This window comes from Apodemus sylvaticus, chromosome 1 (assembly GCF_947179515.1).
Source record: "Apodemus sylvaticus chromosome 1, mApoSyl1.1, whole genome shotgun sequence".
In the NCBI taxonomy this organism is placed as follows: domain Eukaryota; kingdom Metazoa; phylum Chordata; class Mammalia; order Rodentia; family Muridae; genus Apodemus; species Apodemus sylvaticus.
In genome coordinates, this window is record NC_067472.1 from 6,023,089 (window position 1) to 6,038,942 (window position 15,854).

A 15,854-nucleotide genomic window follows, 5' to 3' on the forward strand; every position below is an offset into this window, starting at 1 on the left:
GGATTCCTACTAAATTTGAGGTCTTAGGTTGATTATGTGGTCTCATGGCGCCCACACCACGTTGGTCTGAGAGGGATGACGTTACACTCACGTGAAACTGAGGAAACAAAGCCACAGCACTATCCAGCTTGCCCAGGGCAAAGGAGGCCATGGGATTGGAAGAGTTTGTAAGGAAGGAGGTATTGGGTTCAAGACTTTGCACATTAACTCTAGGAGGAAATATGTAGCCTCTGTGTTCTATTGTCCATCTGAGTCAGCCTTGGGCTAAGTGTCTTTAAAGAATTATGTCTGAAGGAAAAGAAGCAGTGAACAGCTGTTCTCTCCTTCCTCTTAGTCTAGACTACTATGGCTTCTCAAATCTTAGTCACTGAGACCCAGAAGCACATCTAAGATGAATGAGGACCTCCAACGCAGAGTTCAACGAACACATTCTGCTTCAGAAGGTCTGGAGTGGGGCCCTAGAATCTGTGTTTGTAACCGTCAGGAGACTGGTGGTTTGAAACAGGAAACATTGAAGATGATAGCAAGTCTATCATGCTAAAATATCTAAGTATCAACTGAATGGGAGGAACCAGGTTTTACCCAAATTAAAGCCATGGAAGATGGAAAGTTGATTGTTTAGAATGGATGTACCTGGGAAATGTCTAGACTATCTTATCTGGCATAGTTATGGCCTTCTAAGAGCCTTGGCATCCTTCTGAAATGTCAGACAGTAAAGAGCTGCCCACCACCCTACCCCAATCTTCTTGCTAGGATCTATACAGAGAGAAGGTCAATATTTTTCCAGTATTAATTGACCCATGTTCCTCTAAGCCAAGGTAAGGGAGAGAGGATATGCCTGTTTGGCAATAACATTAGTTCACCTGTTCTGAGTGTTTTCCATAAAATGGATTGAACAGACAATAGTTTCCATTGTTACTGATATAAGCATCATCAGATCTAATTTTGGTGTGTCGTGTGCTGTGCATGCGTGTTCATGCATGTGGAGATCATTAGATATCTTCCACAACTGCTTTTCAACTTATTTTTTGAGACAAGGTATCCCACCGATTCAACTAGAATGACTGATTGGCTAGCCACAGGGATCCTCCTGTCTCTATCTGTCGTGTGTTGGGATTACAGGCACGTATCACCATGCTCAGCTTTTAAAACATGTTCAGAGTCTTCCTGCTTGCATAGTGAGCATTTACCACCTGAGCTATCTTCCTAGCCCCTAAAACTAATTTTGATGGAATGGCTTTTTATGTCAGCCTTGTAGCTGGGACTAGATTTATATGGCTTCTTGTAATCTTCACCATACCACGTTGGAGAAGACGTGCACCAACTATGTCCTAGGTCATACAACTAACATGAAGAGCAGTTAGAATTCTACCACAGGCTTTCTTACTATGTGAGTGGACTCATTGTCTTCACATAGGGTCACGTGACTAGTCCAGCAGCATGAAGGTCATCAGTGATGTCATTGGGCCAACATCCGGGGCTTCATGCCTCTCCTCTTCTGCCTGTTTTCTATAGCTAGCTCTGCTGTTTCTGTATTGTGTTAGGGCCTGCTGAGAAAGAGCCGACTTCTGTTAATTAGTGGCACTGAATAGAAAGCAAGCTGTGGTCTCCGGGGACTCTTCACTCTCATATAAGTTCTGGGCATGAGTGGTCAAGAGGCTGAGCCTACCAGGATTGTATAATGACACTTCGTTAGATGCTGTCCATGGCTTCCAAGGCACTCTCTGAGTCCCCACTAGCATCTAGGCTCTATGTTGGGGCAGGGAGTCATGCGGATCATCCATCTCCGGTTTTGATGCTCTTTGCCTTCATGCTAGTGACTTGTCTCGAAGCTGCTAAGCTCACCGTGGGGTTCCACGCCCCTTGGAACATCTCTCATCCATTTAGTGTTCAAAGGCTGGGGGCAGGCCTCCAGACTGCTATGGACAAACTCAACTCAAAGCCAGCTGGACTTGGGAATGTGAGCTGGGAGTTCACTTACACCAATTCAACATGCAGTGCCAAGGAGTCCCTTGCAGCTTTCATTGACCAGGTCCAGAAAGAACACATTTCTGCTCTGTTTGGACCAGCGTGCCCAGAAGCAGCAGAGGTAGAGTATGTAGTAATTCTAAAAATGTTGTGTGAGCTTCTACTGACAGGAGTGAGTGTTCAGATAAAGACACAAATTTCATTCATGTCTTCTTATTGATATTCTACATTGTTGATTCAAAGTTTAATTGTATATATTCATTGGGCATGATACTGCATTATGTAAGGACATTTTCAGATGGGTATATATTATACAGTTTCACTAATCTCTGGGAGAAAAATCAACAATTGTCTCTGTCTCAGTTTCCTTTCTTTCATTTTTCTTTTTTTCTTTTTCTGAGACCTTGTAACTACAAGAGTTAATGGTCTTTAAAGACTTTGGAGGAATGACTAGATCACATGCCCTTCCCCTCCTGCTTGTTTGACTGTCTTTTATGTAGACTCATTGCTTCTTACTCTGTCAGCCACTTGGTTTGGAGAATTTGAGACTGACACCAGGGCTTGTTTTTAAATATAACATTATCAATTGTTAAAGGAGGCTTTCTTTGGTGTGTATAATAAATTATTCAGGGACACTCATAGCAAGCTGGAGAGACTGCGGAGTGACAGATTGTTCTTAGCAAAGGAGGGAGACAAGCAGTTGGTGGTTAATGGGATTAGCTTAGTCAATGTCCTGGGGTGTCATGCCATCTGAGAGAGGACAGGGAGGATGGCTAAGACATCTCACTCCCCCAGTGCTGCAAATGCTCTGTGATTGCTGTTGTAAAACTCAGGTGACCTTTTGAAATATCTACCTCTCTGCATTTGACAACTCTCAGGTTAACCAAACCGTACTCTTCCTTCAAGGTCTGTTCAAAGTGTTGAGACACTGCCCGCCCTCCACTTTCATCTTACCTGTCCATAGTTCTTCAGTTTGGAGTAACTTATTATTAATTTGTTTGAATGTGTATGTGAATTTGTCTCATTTTTTAGGAAGTCAAGTAATGAAATGCCTCAAATACAGACTAGGAAATACTCTTTATTTTCCTCCAGGCATTGAATTTTACTATTACTTAAGATCATTTATACATTTTGCTTTATAATCTTTATTGAGGTGAGACTGAAAATTTGATAATTTATTCCAAATTAATGTTGTGAAAGTAAAAAAGAAGAAGAAAAGTAATTGATTGCTCCCCTTAAAGTCTGTAATGTACGTCTATAAATGCTATAGGGCATAATACTTTCCAGGACTCTTTCTACATATCTTAGCTCCCATGAGGGGCATAAACTTCTTTAAGATAAAGGTCTCTGAAGTTCTTTGTAAAATGTAATATCTTAGAGAAAATACAAGAGAAATGAGTGGATGAGTTCAGGAAGCATTAAGTGGGGGCCTATGGCTTGAGTTCTAATCCTATTACATTAGTATCACCTATGCAACACATCCCTGTACCTCCATATTCCCATCTTCAAGTTGGGAACAAGGACTGTCTGTATCCTGTAGAAACACTCTAGAAGCTTAAATGAGTGCTCTGCCTTCAATGGGACATCTATGTCATCCTCCTCCCCTCCAAGGTCAGGGATTGCCAAGGGGAATTGATACTAGGAGCAGAAGACCGTAGACGACTACAACCAAACACTGCTTTCAGAACTCAGAAGGAACTCTGGACGAGTGAGTTCCCATCAGCTGTGAGCGCATCACAAGATGTGTAAGATCAGGCGGAGCAAAATCTAAACATGGAAGGCGAGGTGGTCAGGACTCCCCACTCCTAGCCAAGAAAAGATTGGCAGTTGTTGGCTGATGAGTGGATACAGCCTCTGAGAGGCCATCTCTGTTCCTGTAGATGGCCGCATACCCATACATGCTACCAGTTCTGACTAGACTCATTGGCCAAAAGGTAAAATAAAATAAAATCCTCATGAAGTTGGGAAGGAATAGTTAGGGGAATAGGGGAGAAATTGGAGCTGATGGAATAGGCATTGATTAAAACACATTTTATGCCTGTACAAAACTCTCAACCAATAACAACAACAACAACAACAACAACAAAAAACAACTTGGAAACTATTCCAATTAATCAAGTTTGATCACACCTGTGTGTCATGAGAGCTTTAAAAACTAAAGATAGAGGGCTGGAGAGATGGCTTGGGGGTTAAGAGCACAGACTTCTCTTCCAGAGGTCCTGAGTTCAAATCCCAGCAACCACATGGTGGTTTACAACCATCAGTAATGAGATCTGATGCCCTCTTCCGGGGTGTCTGAAGACAGCTACAGTGTATCCACATACATGAAATAAATAAATAAATCTTAAAAAAAAAGCTAAAGATAGAAATGAACATGAATGTTCTTAATGGAGGGACCAGAACACAGCAAGGGCTTGAGAACTCCTTGGGTGTGTCATTCCTGTCCCCTAAGTTCCCTGAACTACAAATGTTATGTTAGGCATTGTCACTGATATTCCAAGAGTTGCAGGAATGACCCACAGGTTCCCTGATCCTGGGTCCCCCGCAGACCCGTGCCTGAAGTGTGAGCATGAGCGCCAGCTCCGCATGGAAAGCCACCCAGTCTCCTGTTTACTTCCAAGGTTATCGGTTTACTGGCCTCTGAGTGGAGCATCCCCTTGTTCGACTTTGTTGGACAAATGGCAGCCCTGGAGGACCACTTCTGGTGTAACACCTGTGTGACACTTGTGCCGCCCAAGCAGGAAATCAGTGTTGTGCTTCGGGAAAGCCTGCGGTACCTGGGCTGGGAACACATCGGGGTGTTTGGAGTCTTCTCTGCAGGTTCCTCCTGGGAAGAAGTGGATGAGATGTGGCGGGCTGTTGAGGATGGACTCCAGCTCCATTTCAACATCACGGCCAGCATGAGGCACAACAGTAGCAGCTCAGAGCATCTGCAGGAAGGCCTCAGGAGCATGTCATCTGTCGCCAGGGGTAAGTACGCAAGAGTCTCCTCTCCCTTTCTTCTGTTTGGAGATGTCATGTTTAGAAACAGCTATGAACCCGACTTTATACTTATTTTCCTATAAGTATAAAAAGCATGTGGAGACAAGGTACAAAATTAATAATACAGTAAAGCAGTTTCTTATTATACATATGATATCTTTCTATCTATTCATCTGTGAGCATGTGATGTGAAATCATGGATGTTATAGTGTGTACTGTATGGAGTAAGTTCTAGAAACATATCCCTGCAAAGCTTGGACTTTGCTACTGAAAACATGGGCTTTGCAGACAGATATACTGAGGTTTGTTTTTTTTTAAATTCCAGCCTCCTCACTTTTTAGCTGTGTGCTTATGAGCAAGGATCTTAACCTCTCTGTACCACAGACACCTTCTCTATTAAATAGAGAAAACCACCATACCGCTTACCCTGGAAGGTTGGGAGTACATAGGGCTATATGTGGGAAGGGTTTAGCACCGAGTTTTGCTAGGTAGATGGCCAATGTATGGCAGTCATTTTTTCCTGGTGTGGCTTAGAATATCCTGATTATCGCCTCTGTGCTCTTCAGATTAACACATGCTTCATGGCCATGATGCCCATACCCCCTCCCACTCCCCCAGCACGCCTAGGAGCTTTTCCTCATCTTTCCAGACTCAGCCTCAAGTTCACCTCCTCAGTGAGACCATCTCTGACCAGTCCCCCAGCACGCTGGGAACAGATCCTTGTCTCTCTCTGGTGAGAATGCTCAGTCATCCCCTAACTCTTCACCGACACACTGTCTGGGACTCTAAAAACACACTCCATAGGAACTTGGGTCTGTCTGATGCTTGGTCTCCAACTGGGGGACTATTTTGGGAGGTTGTAGGTCACCAGGAGTGTATTTAGAGGTCACACCTGGTTCCAAGTCTCCACACACGATGTTTCTTGTCTACTGTGGATCAAGAAATCTTCTCCCACATGCTCCCAGCACTGGGATGTTCTTCCTCAACCTGGGGCCATAACCCTAACCCTAACCCTAACCCTAACCCTAACCCTAACCCCAACCCTTAATCCTAACCCTAACCCTAACCCTAACCCTAACCCTAATCCTGATGATGGACAGATATCTCTGAACCTATGGACTCAAATGAGTCTTTCTTTCTTTACGGTGTTCTCCAAGGTACCTGTGAGTGATGGAGAACTGTGGCTAATGCTGTCCTGACAGAAGGGCAATGGCTGATGCTCTCCTGACAGTGGGTCCCATTCTCTCTTACTCACAGCTGTTTCCTGTGAGCAATCCTGACACACACTTGAAGCTTAACAGATGAAGACAGTAGCCCATCTAACCTAAAAGCTACACTGCCTCTTTATTTGTATGACCTCGGGATGGACGAGGGTAGAAGCACGGCACGTGGTCATTTCCCCTCCCCTTCCCAACGCAAAAAGTCCAAGTGTCCTTGGCCTCAGCTCCTCTTTTCCTTCCTCCTAATTGATGTGCAACTGAGGAGCCACAGATTTGGGGGTCAGCCAAACAAAAGCAAGGCTGAGAAACGATCTCAGACTCCCTGGACTTGTGCACTGTGGTGGCGGAAGACCACAGCAAAGTTAGCTTCTTAAGGACAAAGGCTGTCAGTTGCACATCACAGGCTCAGCTGAAGTATGTCCTACAGTGGCATAGGTGTTCTTGTTTCTTGAAGCATGTTCCAAGAAGTGAAAAGGTTGTGTCTTGTCTGCAGTGGTTTTATTTTAGGCATTACAAAGAAGAGTGTGTGTGCCGGAAAGTGTATGATGCACACATGCATTCGCATGTGTGAGCATGAACAGCTGGCTGACTGTTCCCTCCTTCTTCTAGTTATCATCCTAATCTGCAGCTCAGAGCATGCAAGGCGCATTCTGCAGGCTGCAGAGGGCCTGAGACTCGACACGGGAGAATTTGTTTTCATCCTCTTGCAGCAGCTGGAGGTAGGGGTTGGTCAGCAGCTCTGTAGTCAGAGGTGATAAGAACTGCCGGGTGGCAGCATGTGTCTGGGACCCAGGTACTACAGCTCTAGGAGGTCAGTACCCTGAAGGTTCGTCTTAAGACTACAGCTCAGTCAGTAAAGTGCTTGACACACGTCTTGATCCTTACAACCCACTTTAAAAGGCTTGGTGGCCCACACTTGTAATCCCTGCTCTGGAGAGGTGTGGAATGGGTGGCTTCCTAGGGATTTATTGTTACCTGACCTAGCCTAGTTGGTGAGATCAGGCCACTGAGAGACCCTATCTAAAAAGTAGAAGAAAGTGACATCCAAAACAGCATTTAAGATTGACCTCTGACCCCCACATACATGCACACACATGTGTACATGCACTTGAACATGCACACAAACTCACGTGAGCATGAATGTGTGTACACACACCCCTGAGCACACACTCTAAAATAGACCAAGATTGAACTGAAAGAATTTACACAGAGTTCCTCTGCAGTTAGCGAGGGGCTAGGTTTGGACTGAGACGAGGTTAGCTGGCTCCAGCCAGCCTCTGCTCTCCAGGCAAGCACACATCGGCAGAACTCTCATTATGTCAAGTACACAAGCCTGTCTGAAGGGCTCTCAGATAGTGGCTGCCATTCTATTTTTCCACAGCTGCTTCCCTATGTCCTTGTTGAAGCTAACACAGCCCGGTAGAGGCTGTTTCACTGGCCTGTGAAACAGTTCTCAGGTGGTTTGGTTCCTTGATAATGAAAAGGCCAAAGTACCACATACTTACCACAAGTACTAAGTAGATATTTGACCTATGCTGCTGCCAGGTAGACATGATTATCCTTCCAACTTTCAAACCCAAGACTTAGGTAAGGCCAGTGAGACACCCCATCTACGATCTCAGCACTCCCAAGTTGCCCAACTACTGATTCAGACTGAGTCTTTGTTTGTTTTAACTTCTTTCAGAATAAGATAAGGAGGCCCAGAGAGGTGAAATAACCTATCCAAGGATGCACACCTACTATGCCTGTGTATTCCTGCCCAGGGCGAGCCTCGGTGTCTGTGCATACTACACTAAAGACATCTAAAAGGGTCCACGTGCCTTTCTTTCCCTGCCTGTCTACAGTGTAGTTTCCAGCCAGTGGGTTTTCCTTTCTAAAGTGGACTTGTTTTATATGATCAGAAGGAACTACAATGGAGTGAAGTCGATGTAAAGAGAAACAGTAATGACCGCATTTCCCCTCCTTTGTCAGGAAGTATTGGTCAAGCTGCCTCAGATTTCTCTGGGTGGCTGGACTTCTACCCCTCTATACTTCCCAGGGCGTCCTCTCCCCTTCATTTGTCATTACCAGCCCCTTCTTCACGTTCCCCTCCTCTTTGCTGGCAGGTAGATGGTGTGGGGTGGGGGAGAGGATGGGGCAGCTCTTAGGGTTTGCAGAGAATTACTTCCTCATTCCTTGAAAAACTCTGATAGTGAATTCCAACTGGTCTATAGTACAGGAAGAACATACAAGGTGGAGTATTACCACCTTGTGTTCATATGATACCACCCTGCTTCTTAAAACAATGCAGAAACCCATTTGATAAAACAATTTTCAGTTAGGTTTACACTGTAAAAAAAAATCAAGCTAAAGAGTAACTGTATAAAGTAATATCAGTTATGCAAAGTACACATGCTTGGTATGTGAACACACACATGCACGTGTGCCTCTAGACATGCCTGCATTAGGGAATCTGGGATCCATGCAGTGATCGATCGCACTTGTCGAGCAGATCGGCGTCTATGTGCTACTGAGGGTAACAAACAGTGAGACTACACAGCACAAGTGAGTGAGACCTCGGGGCACAATGGCACCAGGTGGTCCTAAATGTGCTGTGCTCGGCTCATGTGGCTGCTGCTTGGTGCCCCAGTGTGCTTTTCCTTCTGTACTCTTTGGCTATGAACTTAGTACGGCAGAACCTTGGAAATGCGTATTTCCAAGAACTAGCATATGACAACTTAAGTTCAGTGCTGCCTTGAATGTAGTTGGGCTCCGTGGGTCATTTCCTGCAGCGTGGTGACATTTACTTTGTTACATTTTAGGACAGTTTTTGGAAGGAAGTACTGACAAAGGACAAGGTGACACGCTTTCCCAAAGTCTATGAGTCAGTGTTTCTCATCGCACCCAGCACCTATGGAGGAGGCACTGGAAATGACAGCTTCTGGGAGCAAGTCTACCAAAGACCTAGGAGGCCACCTTTGCAAAGCACCGTCTCCTCAGAGGACCAGGTCTGCTGGCAGCTTCTACACAGTCGATTGGGCATTTTTCTTTCTTCTTTCTGCCTCTCCTCTTCCACCCCCCATGCACATACATACTCATATACATATGCACACAATACACACACATACACACATATACACATACATATGCACACACATACATGTATACTCATATGCATCCACATTCAAACAGAGATACACACCTATACACTCACACACCTACACACTCATACACACATGTACACACATATATATATACATGCATATACACATATTATATCCACATACGTACAGTCATACACTCATACACACATGCACACACACATATACATATTAAATCCATATACACACAGTCACCCACACATACACACATTCACATACACACACACATACACACACACTATACCACACACACACACTTGTCTTCCATAGCTCAAAGTAAACAGTGGCATGCTGTTCTTTTGTGACATTCATACCCATGACCACAGAGGAGTCAGAGTAAAGGGATGGAAAGCTACTAGACTTTGCTATTTACTAACTGTGGAGTCTTTGAGTAAATTACCTAATTTCCTCATAGCTGGATTTCCTCAAACATGAACTGGAATCCTTAGTGGCATCCACCTTCCAAGCTGTGGCCTTGAGTGTGTACAACAATACACTATGTTGACATAGTAGAAAAGATGCCAGTGAACTTCAGACTATGCTGATGGCCTTTGTCAGAAGGATGACGACACTATTAGTCAGGATGACGACACTGTTAGTCCGGATGAAACAGTCAAATGGGGAGTGGCAGAGGTCAGGCAAGCAGATGGGCTTTGTGAGAGAAGACAGTGAGAGGAAGACATGAGGGCACATCAGCCAGCAGGAACATGACTGTGTACAGGAGGGGAGGGGGACATGGCAGAGGAGGGGAAGGGAAGAGCAGCATAGCAGAACTTACTGAGAATACTGGCAACAAGCTGAGACACTGAAGCCAGGGCCTTGATGAGGAGTGAGGGTTAGACTGTAGACCTGACTATGATGATGGTGTATGTGTGTACATGTGTGAGCATATTTGTGTTCACATGTGTGCGTGTATGTGTGTGTATGCATGTGTGTTCATGTGTATGTGTGAGGGTAATCTATGTATGTGTGTGTATATGTGTATTTATGTGTGTGAATGTTTAATATAGGTATGTGTAGGTATGTATTTATATGCTTATGAGTGTGTATGCATGTGAGTTTGTAATGTATATGTGTATGTATCAGTGTGTATATATATATGTGCATGTGTATGTGTGTATGTATGTTTATGTATGTGAATGTATAATGTGTATATGTGAGTGTGTATGTATGTGTAAGTATATAATGTATGTGTGTAATGTATGTTATCTATAGGATTATAAGATGGTTATTTATAGGATCTCTCTGTTCCAGCTGCTGAGGAGGAAAGGTGGTTGTGTATATGGGTGTGTGTTTGTGGGGGTGTGAAGGCGTGTATGCATGTGTATTTTGTTGATTAAATCATCAGGTACTGAACAACTACTGTGGGCATCTGCCTCATCCAGCCACACTCATGTTTCACAAATCATTTCGTCCCAGGTTATAAATGAGTGAGCTGAGACCTGGAGCGGTTACGAGCATGTCTCTGCTCTCACTGCCAGAAAAATGGCAGACATTCTGGCTTCTGAGTCTTCCACCCATGCTGCACCCCTCCCTCACAAATAGTAGATTCCCTCTGGAGCTGTTCTTGGTCTGAGCATGTGATCCAGTTAGAAAACAGGGGTTCACAAGGAAAGGCAAGGCTTGACCAGCTTGGTTTGCAATCATATAGCATGGGAGTGAGGTAACTCCCTCTCTTCTCAGGTGGGCTCCTCCTGTGCTCAGAGGATAAAAAACAACTTCTTCTGGTTAGCTGGTGGGAGCTCAGGGTATACACATCGTGTTTGCTTCTCTTGTTGAAGGTGAGCCCTTATTCTGCCTACCTGCACGACGCTCTCTTACTCTACGCTCAGACTGTGGAAGAAATGATGAAGGCTGAGAAAGACTTCCGGGATGGACGGCAGCTGATTAGCACCCTGAGAGCTGGTCAGGTCACCCTGCAGGGTAAGGTGGTCTTTGAGATGCTGGGCATGTGTTACAGTTTTCCTCAAAGGCCTGCCTCATTCTGTTACAGATATTTATGATCTCAACAAGACTCCAGTCTTCCATAGAACATACAGGCTTAAGGCTTCCTGACCACTCTGGGTTTCCCTGACCGGGGGATGAGGAGGCCTCTGAACCTTATCCTTGTCCTTATCTTCATACCTCTCAAAGCAAGTACAGCAAACCCGCTGAAACTGAGCACCCTGCCAAAGCTTGAGCACACACCAGAGTCAGAAGGAAGGGCCAGGCCTTTGCAAACTTGTGTCTCAGGGATACTTAGAGGTGGGCGTGGCAGTGTGAGAGAGGCCGCTGTCTGTCTTTCATCCCCAGCCAGCTGCTGCTCTGTGGTCATTCAGTTTCCAGAGCAGTTTCTGATTTCATGGGAAGCAGTTTTGTGTGAAATGCATGCAAGCTGGCTTAATTTTGAGTATTTTTTTTTCTTGAAACTGGATGAGCCTCAAATTTGGAGCTAAAGAGGTCCACCTGCCTTCCCATCTTGGTCGCACTTATGCGCCATCCATCGGTGTCGACCCTAGCTCAGGTTCTGTAAAATGGGGTCTTGCATCTATGTTTGATGGGCTGGGCTGCCGTGTTCAGTCGTGAGAGCCATGTTATCCTCACCTGGTGTAACATCTCTTTCCAGGAATCTCAGGTCCTGTGCTTTTAGACTCCCAGGGGAAAAGGCGTGTGGATTACTCCGTCTATGCACTGCAGAAATCTGGAAACAGATCTTTCTTTCTTCCCTTTCTTCATTATGACAGTTGTCAGAAATTAATCAGGTACCACTGGTCACTTCTGTAAGGCTAATCATGCTGTAGGAAGAGGCTGAGGTGTGGGGGCGGGGACCAGAAGTTTGGGATCCAGTCTAATATTCTACTAATCAGTCTGTTCTCTCAGGTATGTCTAAGCTGTGGCCTGTGGGCTGCACATATTTCAGGATAGTTATAAATGCAACCTAACATAATATTGTAAACGCATGTGAAACCTGAGACATTTTCTGATATATACGTACACACAAACACGCACACAATGCATGTTCTCAAGCATAGACTTTGTAGATAACAACATCACGTTAAAATGTCAGAGCTTTCTGACATTCAAAGTTGATCTTTAACCCTTGTGGGGGTTTTCATGGTATGGCTCTTTTCACGGTCCCTGGGGGAGGAGGGTGCTCAGGAGCACAGCATCCCAATTACACCTCCATAAGGGCTTTGCCTCCTTGGATACCCCAGCTGGATCCCATCCCAGTGGGGTCCAGAAGATGCCCCGAGCCCCTGCTGAATCACAGGGTCAGCGGCAGGCCTAGGTCAAGCCAAGCCACTTATCTATAAAGTGTGACTCCCAGAAGCTCATGTGGACATCAGGACCTTGTGCTGTTCCGAGTTCCCAGTACTAGGAATTCCTACAAAAATCTTTGGCTTTGTTTTTTCCAGCTACAAACCAATGAGGACGTGGGAAGAAAAGATAGTGTTTAACCCAGCGTCCACCTAACTCAAGATTCCACGGGAGACATTTCCCCTCCTTTATTCTTTGGGGAAAGGAAGTCCCAGAATGGGCTGGCATAAAGAACAAAATAACGATCAGTTATGAGTATGACAGGAAGGGGTGCATTCCCTGTACAGAGTAGCATCTGGCCTGTGAGCCTGCTATGCAGTAAGATCCGTCTATGCCGGACATGGCTGACACTTGTAGCATTGGTACACGATCCTTTTAGACTAAAGAGATGTGGTTTAAGTTACAAGACTGTGGAAGCTCTTCTACCTGGAAGGAAAGGAGACCCTGTCTTTTCTACATTAAATGGTGGTAATGTAGATCTGAAGTCTGAAGAATCTAAGAGAGCTAGCAAACTACTTATCAAGTCATCAGTGGTTTGAATTAAGGGACTGAGGCCTGCTTGCTGGCTTTTGTCTGTTTATATTTATTCATCTATTTATTCATTCACGTGTGCACAGAGTGGGGCATGTGCATGCCATGGTTCACATGCGCAGCTACTAAGACAACATTGGGGTCTGATGGAAGCATCCTGTGAGTTCCGGGGATCTAACTGGGTCACTGGGCTTCAGAGCAAGTGTCTTTATCCACACAGACACCTCGCCAGACCCTGGTTTGAGTGTTTGTTTTTATGTATATTACACATGGGGTGAAGCCAGATGGAAGAAATACACTCAAGGCTGACCTCTGTCTTCTCTGCTTGAAAGGCCCTGGAGGAATGACTCGAACACCTCACGGCCCCATGGCTCTCTTCCTGAGTATAAACCTGGCTGTGGATTTCATAACGACCTTTGCAAAACAAAGCCTCCTACTGTAGCAGGCGAGTACGGCAGCTCAGAGAAGGCAGCGACGAGGGTAGGGGCCTAAAAGTTTCCTGTGCGAGACTGACTTGTGCTTTGTGGATGGTGAATGGTCGCACCCTCTAGTCAGAAATGAAAGTGTTTGCAGACACCATCAATACCTCCTAGGAGCATCTTTGCCTGCTTTTCCTGTTAAGAGTCATTGCTCTAAGGAACCTTGGCTCCTGAGATTTGAGTCATAGGACTTCCTTCTGGGAGGCGGAAGTATTCTGGGCAGGAGGATGTGGCTGAATGGTTAGGAGCCTGGCTTTTTGAATTGGATAGAACATGCCTGGAGAAAAACACAGTACAGAGTGCATGGGGAGTGTCCCACAAAAGTGTTAGAAATCAGTGCTATGATCTTACTATAGAAGTCTCCATTAGCAAAGGGACGACTACAGTTGCCATGGTAACTAGGGTGGGGTGAGGAGCCCGCAGAGTGGGATACTTCAGCATGTCACAACCTGCACCAAATCTGGACAGCCTTTGAGACACCTGCTGGGTGGGGACATGCTCTCCTCTGCTCGTAGGTGGGTCTGAGTAATGGTGGTCTCTTCCTCCAGGTATGACAGCAACGTGGACTGCTGTGATTCCCATGGTGACATTCCTGGCTCTTGTCTCAGCAGCTGCCATCACAGGTCTGATGTTCTGGAGGCTGAGAGGGAAAGTGCAGAGCCATCCTGGAGACACCTGGTGGCAGATCCGATATGACAGCATCACTCTTCTGCCTGAGCACAAAGTGAGGCCACACACACTTCGCTCATGACTTGCCAAGGGGCCTCCCCTAGGAACGTCTGCAGTAAGAACACAGCTAGGGGCCAAGCCACGGATAAAGTGAGCCATCATCACAGTCTCAAGACCCGAGTAACTCGCTAGGGTACATTTATCTGAGAATGTTGCCCTGCATCCCCGAAAGTCACTGACTTTTTTTTTAAACATTGAATTGTTTGTTTGTATCATACATGTATACAATGTATCTTGGTTGTATCTATACCTCCATTTCTTCCCTCCACCTGGCTCCCTGCAAATATCTCCTGTTTCTCTCCCAATTTCATGTCCCCTCCACAACACTAAGTCTATATACATACATGTGTGGGTCATCCAGAGGGACACGGGAAGTATCAGTGCTTACCCACTCCACCCCAACCGTGACTTTCTCTTTCTTCTCAGCAGCCCAGACCCCCAAGAGCAACTCCCTGCTTTATGTTGGACTTTGGGACTGGTTTGCTCTTGTAGGTCTTGTGCAGTTAGCCACAGTATCGGTGAGTTCACAGCCAGAGCCCAGCCTTGCATTCGTCCATCTTTTATGCTCTTTCAACAATGATGTTCCCTGCTCCTCGGGAGGGGAAGTTGATGTATATATTCCATTTGTGGCTAAAACCCAGCTTTTAGCTATTTAGACATGACTGGCACTCCACTAAAGCGCCCCTCAATTCTTGGGGGTGTTAGAAGACAGTCTTGAGGGGCATCCAGTCCTATTCAAAACAGCATCAACCCTTTAATATCCTGGGTGGCACATACTTCATTTACATAACAATTGTAACAATCCGGTGTAGGTGTAGACCAATCGTGGAGGAAGGCACGTGGCCAAGGGTATATCTCTTTGGTGAGGTTAATGCTCTGAAATGGAGAGGAACTGGAAAGTTTCTGAGAGGACAAGACAGTAGTGAGAATGAATTGATAATAGTGGCAAGTATCATACATTGTATACATGTATGATACAAACAAACAAACAATTCAATGTTTAAAAAAAAGTCAGTGACTTTCTGGGATGCAGGGCAGCATTCTCAGATAAATGTAGCCCAGTGGCAAGGAGAGAGGTGACATGGAAAATGTTGGGGGGTGGGGTGCTGAAGGCTGGAAGATCGGCTGGTACCAAGGCTGGTTGGTTTCAGTGTCCTAAAACCAGACCAGCTTCTATTAGTCAGCTAGCTTCAAACGTCTCCAGGGATTTGAGTTTCCTCTTCCTTCTCCACACACACCACCTTAATCTAATTTGCTTGTATTTGTGCATTAATACCCACCTTAAATAGAACTAGGTTCCTATGCTCTGGAGATGCACTCTTTGTTGAAGAGGTGTTGGATATATTAAACATAGAGGTAGCCTAGTCTCACTCAGAGAAAGGACTCCACCGCAACTTTATGTAAGTACCCCTCCAACACAAGAATACAAGCAGTCTGCCCCTCCTCAGAGCCTGTACTACCCATGCTGGAGCAGAAGCCTGGAGTGAGGCCCACAGCAAGCAGATGCT

At 45.4% G+C, this 15,854-nt stretch overlaps 1 protein-coding gene across 1 annotated transcript in view; it reads left to right on the forward strand.

Moving 5' to 3' along the window:
- The first annotated feature begins 1,696 nt into the window (after positions 1-1,696).
- Positions 1,697-15,854, forward strand: part of LOC127676283 (guanylate cyclase 2G) — a 41,594-nt gene continuing 27,436 nt past the window's right edge. Inside the window, exons 1-8 of the mRNA XM_052172167.1 lie at positions 1,697-2,089; positions 4,590-4,938; positions 6,780-6,889; positions 8,972-9,157; positions 11,092-11,233; positions 11,916-12,051; positions 13,471-13,583; positions 14,166-14,341. Of these exons, the coding sequence (XP_052028127.1) occupies positions 1,697-2,089; positions 4,590-4,938; positions 6,780-6,889; positions 8,972-9,157; positions 11,092-11,233; positions 11,916-12,051; positions 13,471-13,583; positions 14,166-14,341 (1,605 nt within the window). The remainder of the gene's footprint in view (positions 2,090-4,589; positions 4,939-6,779; positions 6,890-8,971; positions 9,158-11,091; positions 11,234-11,915; positions 12,052-13,470; positions 13,584-14,165; positions 14,342-15,854) is intronic.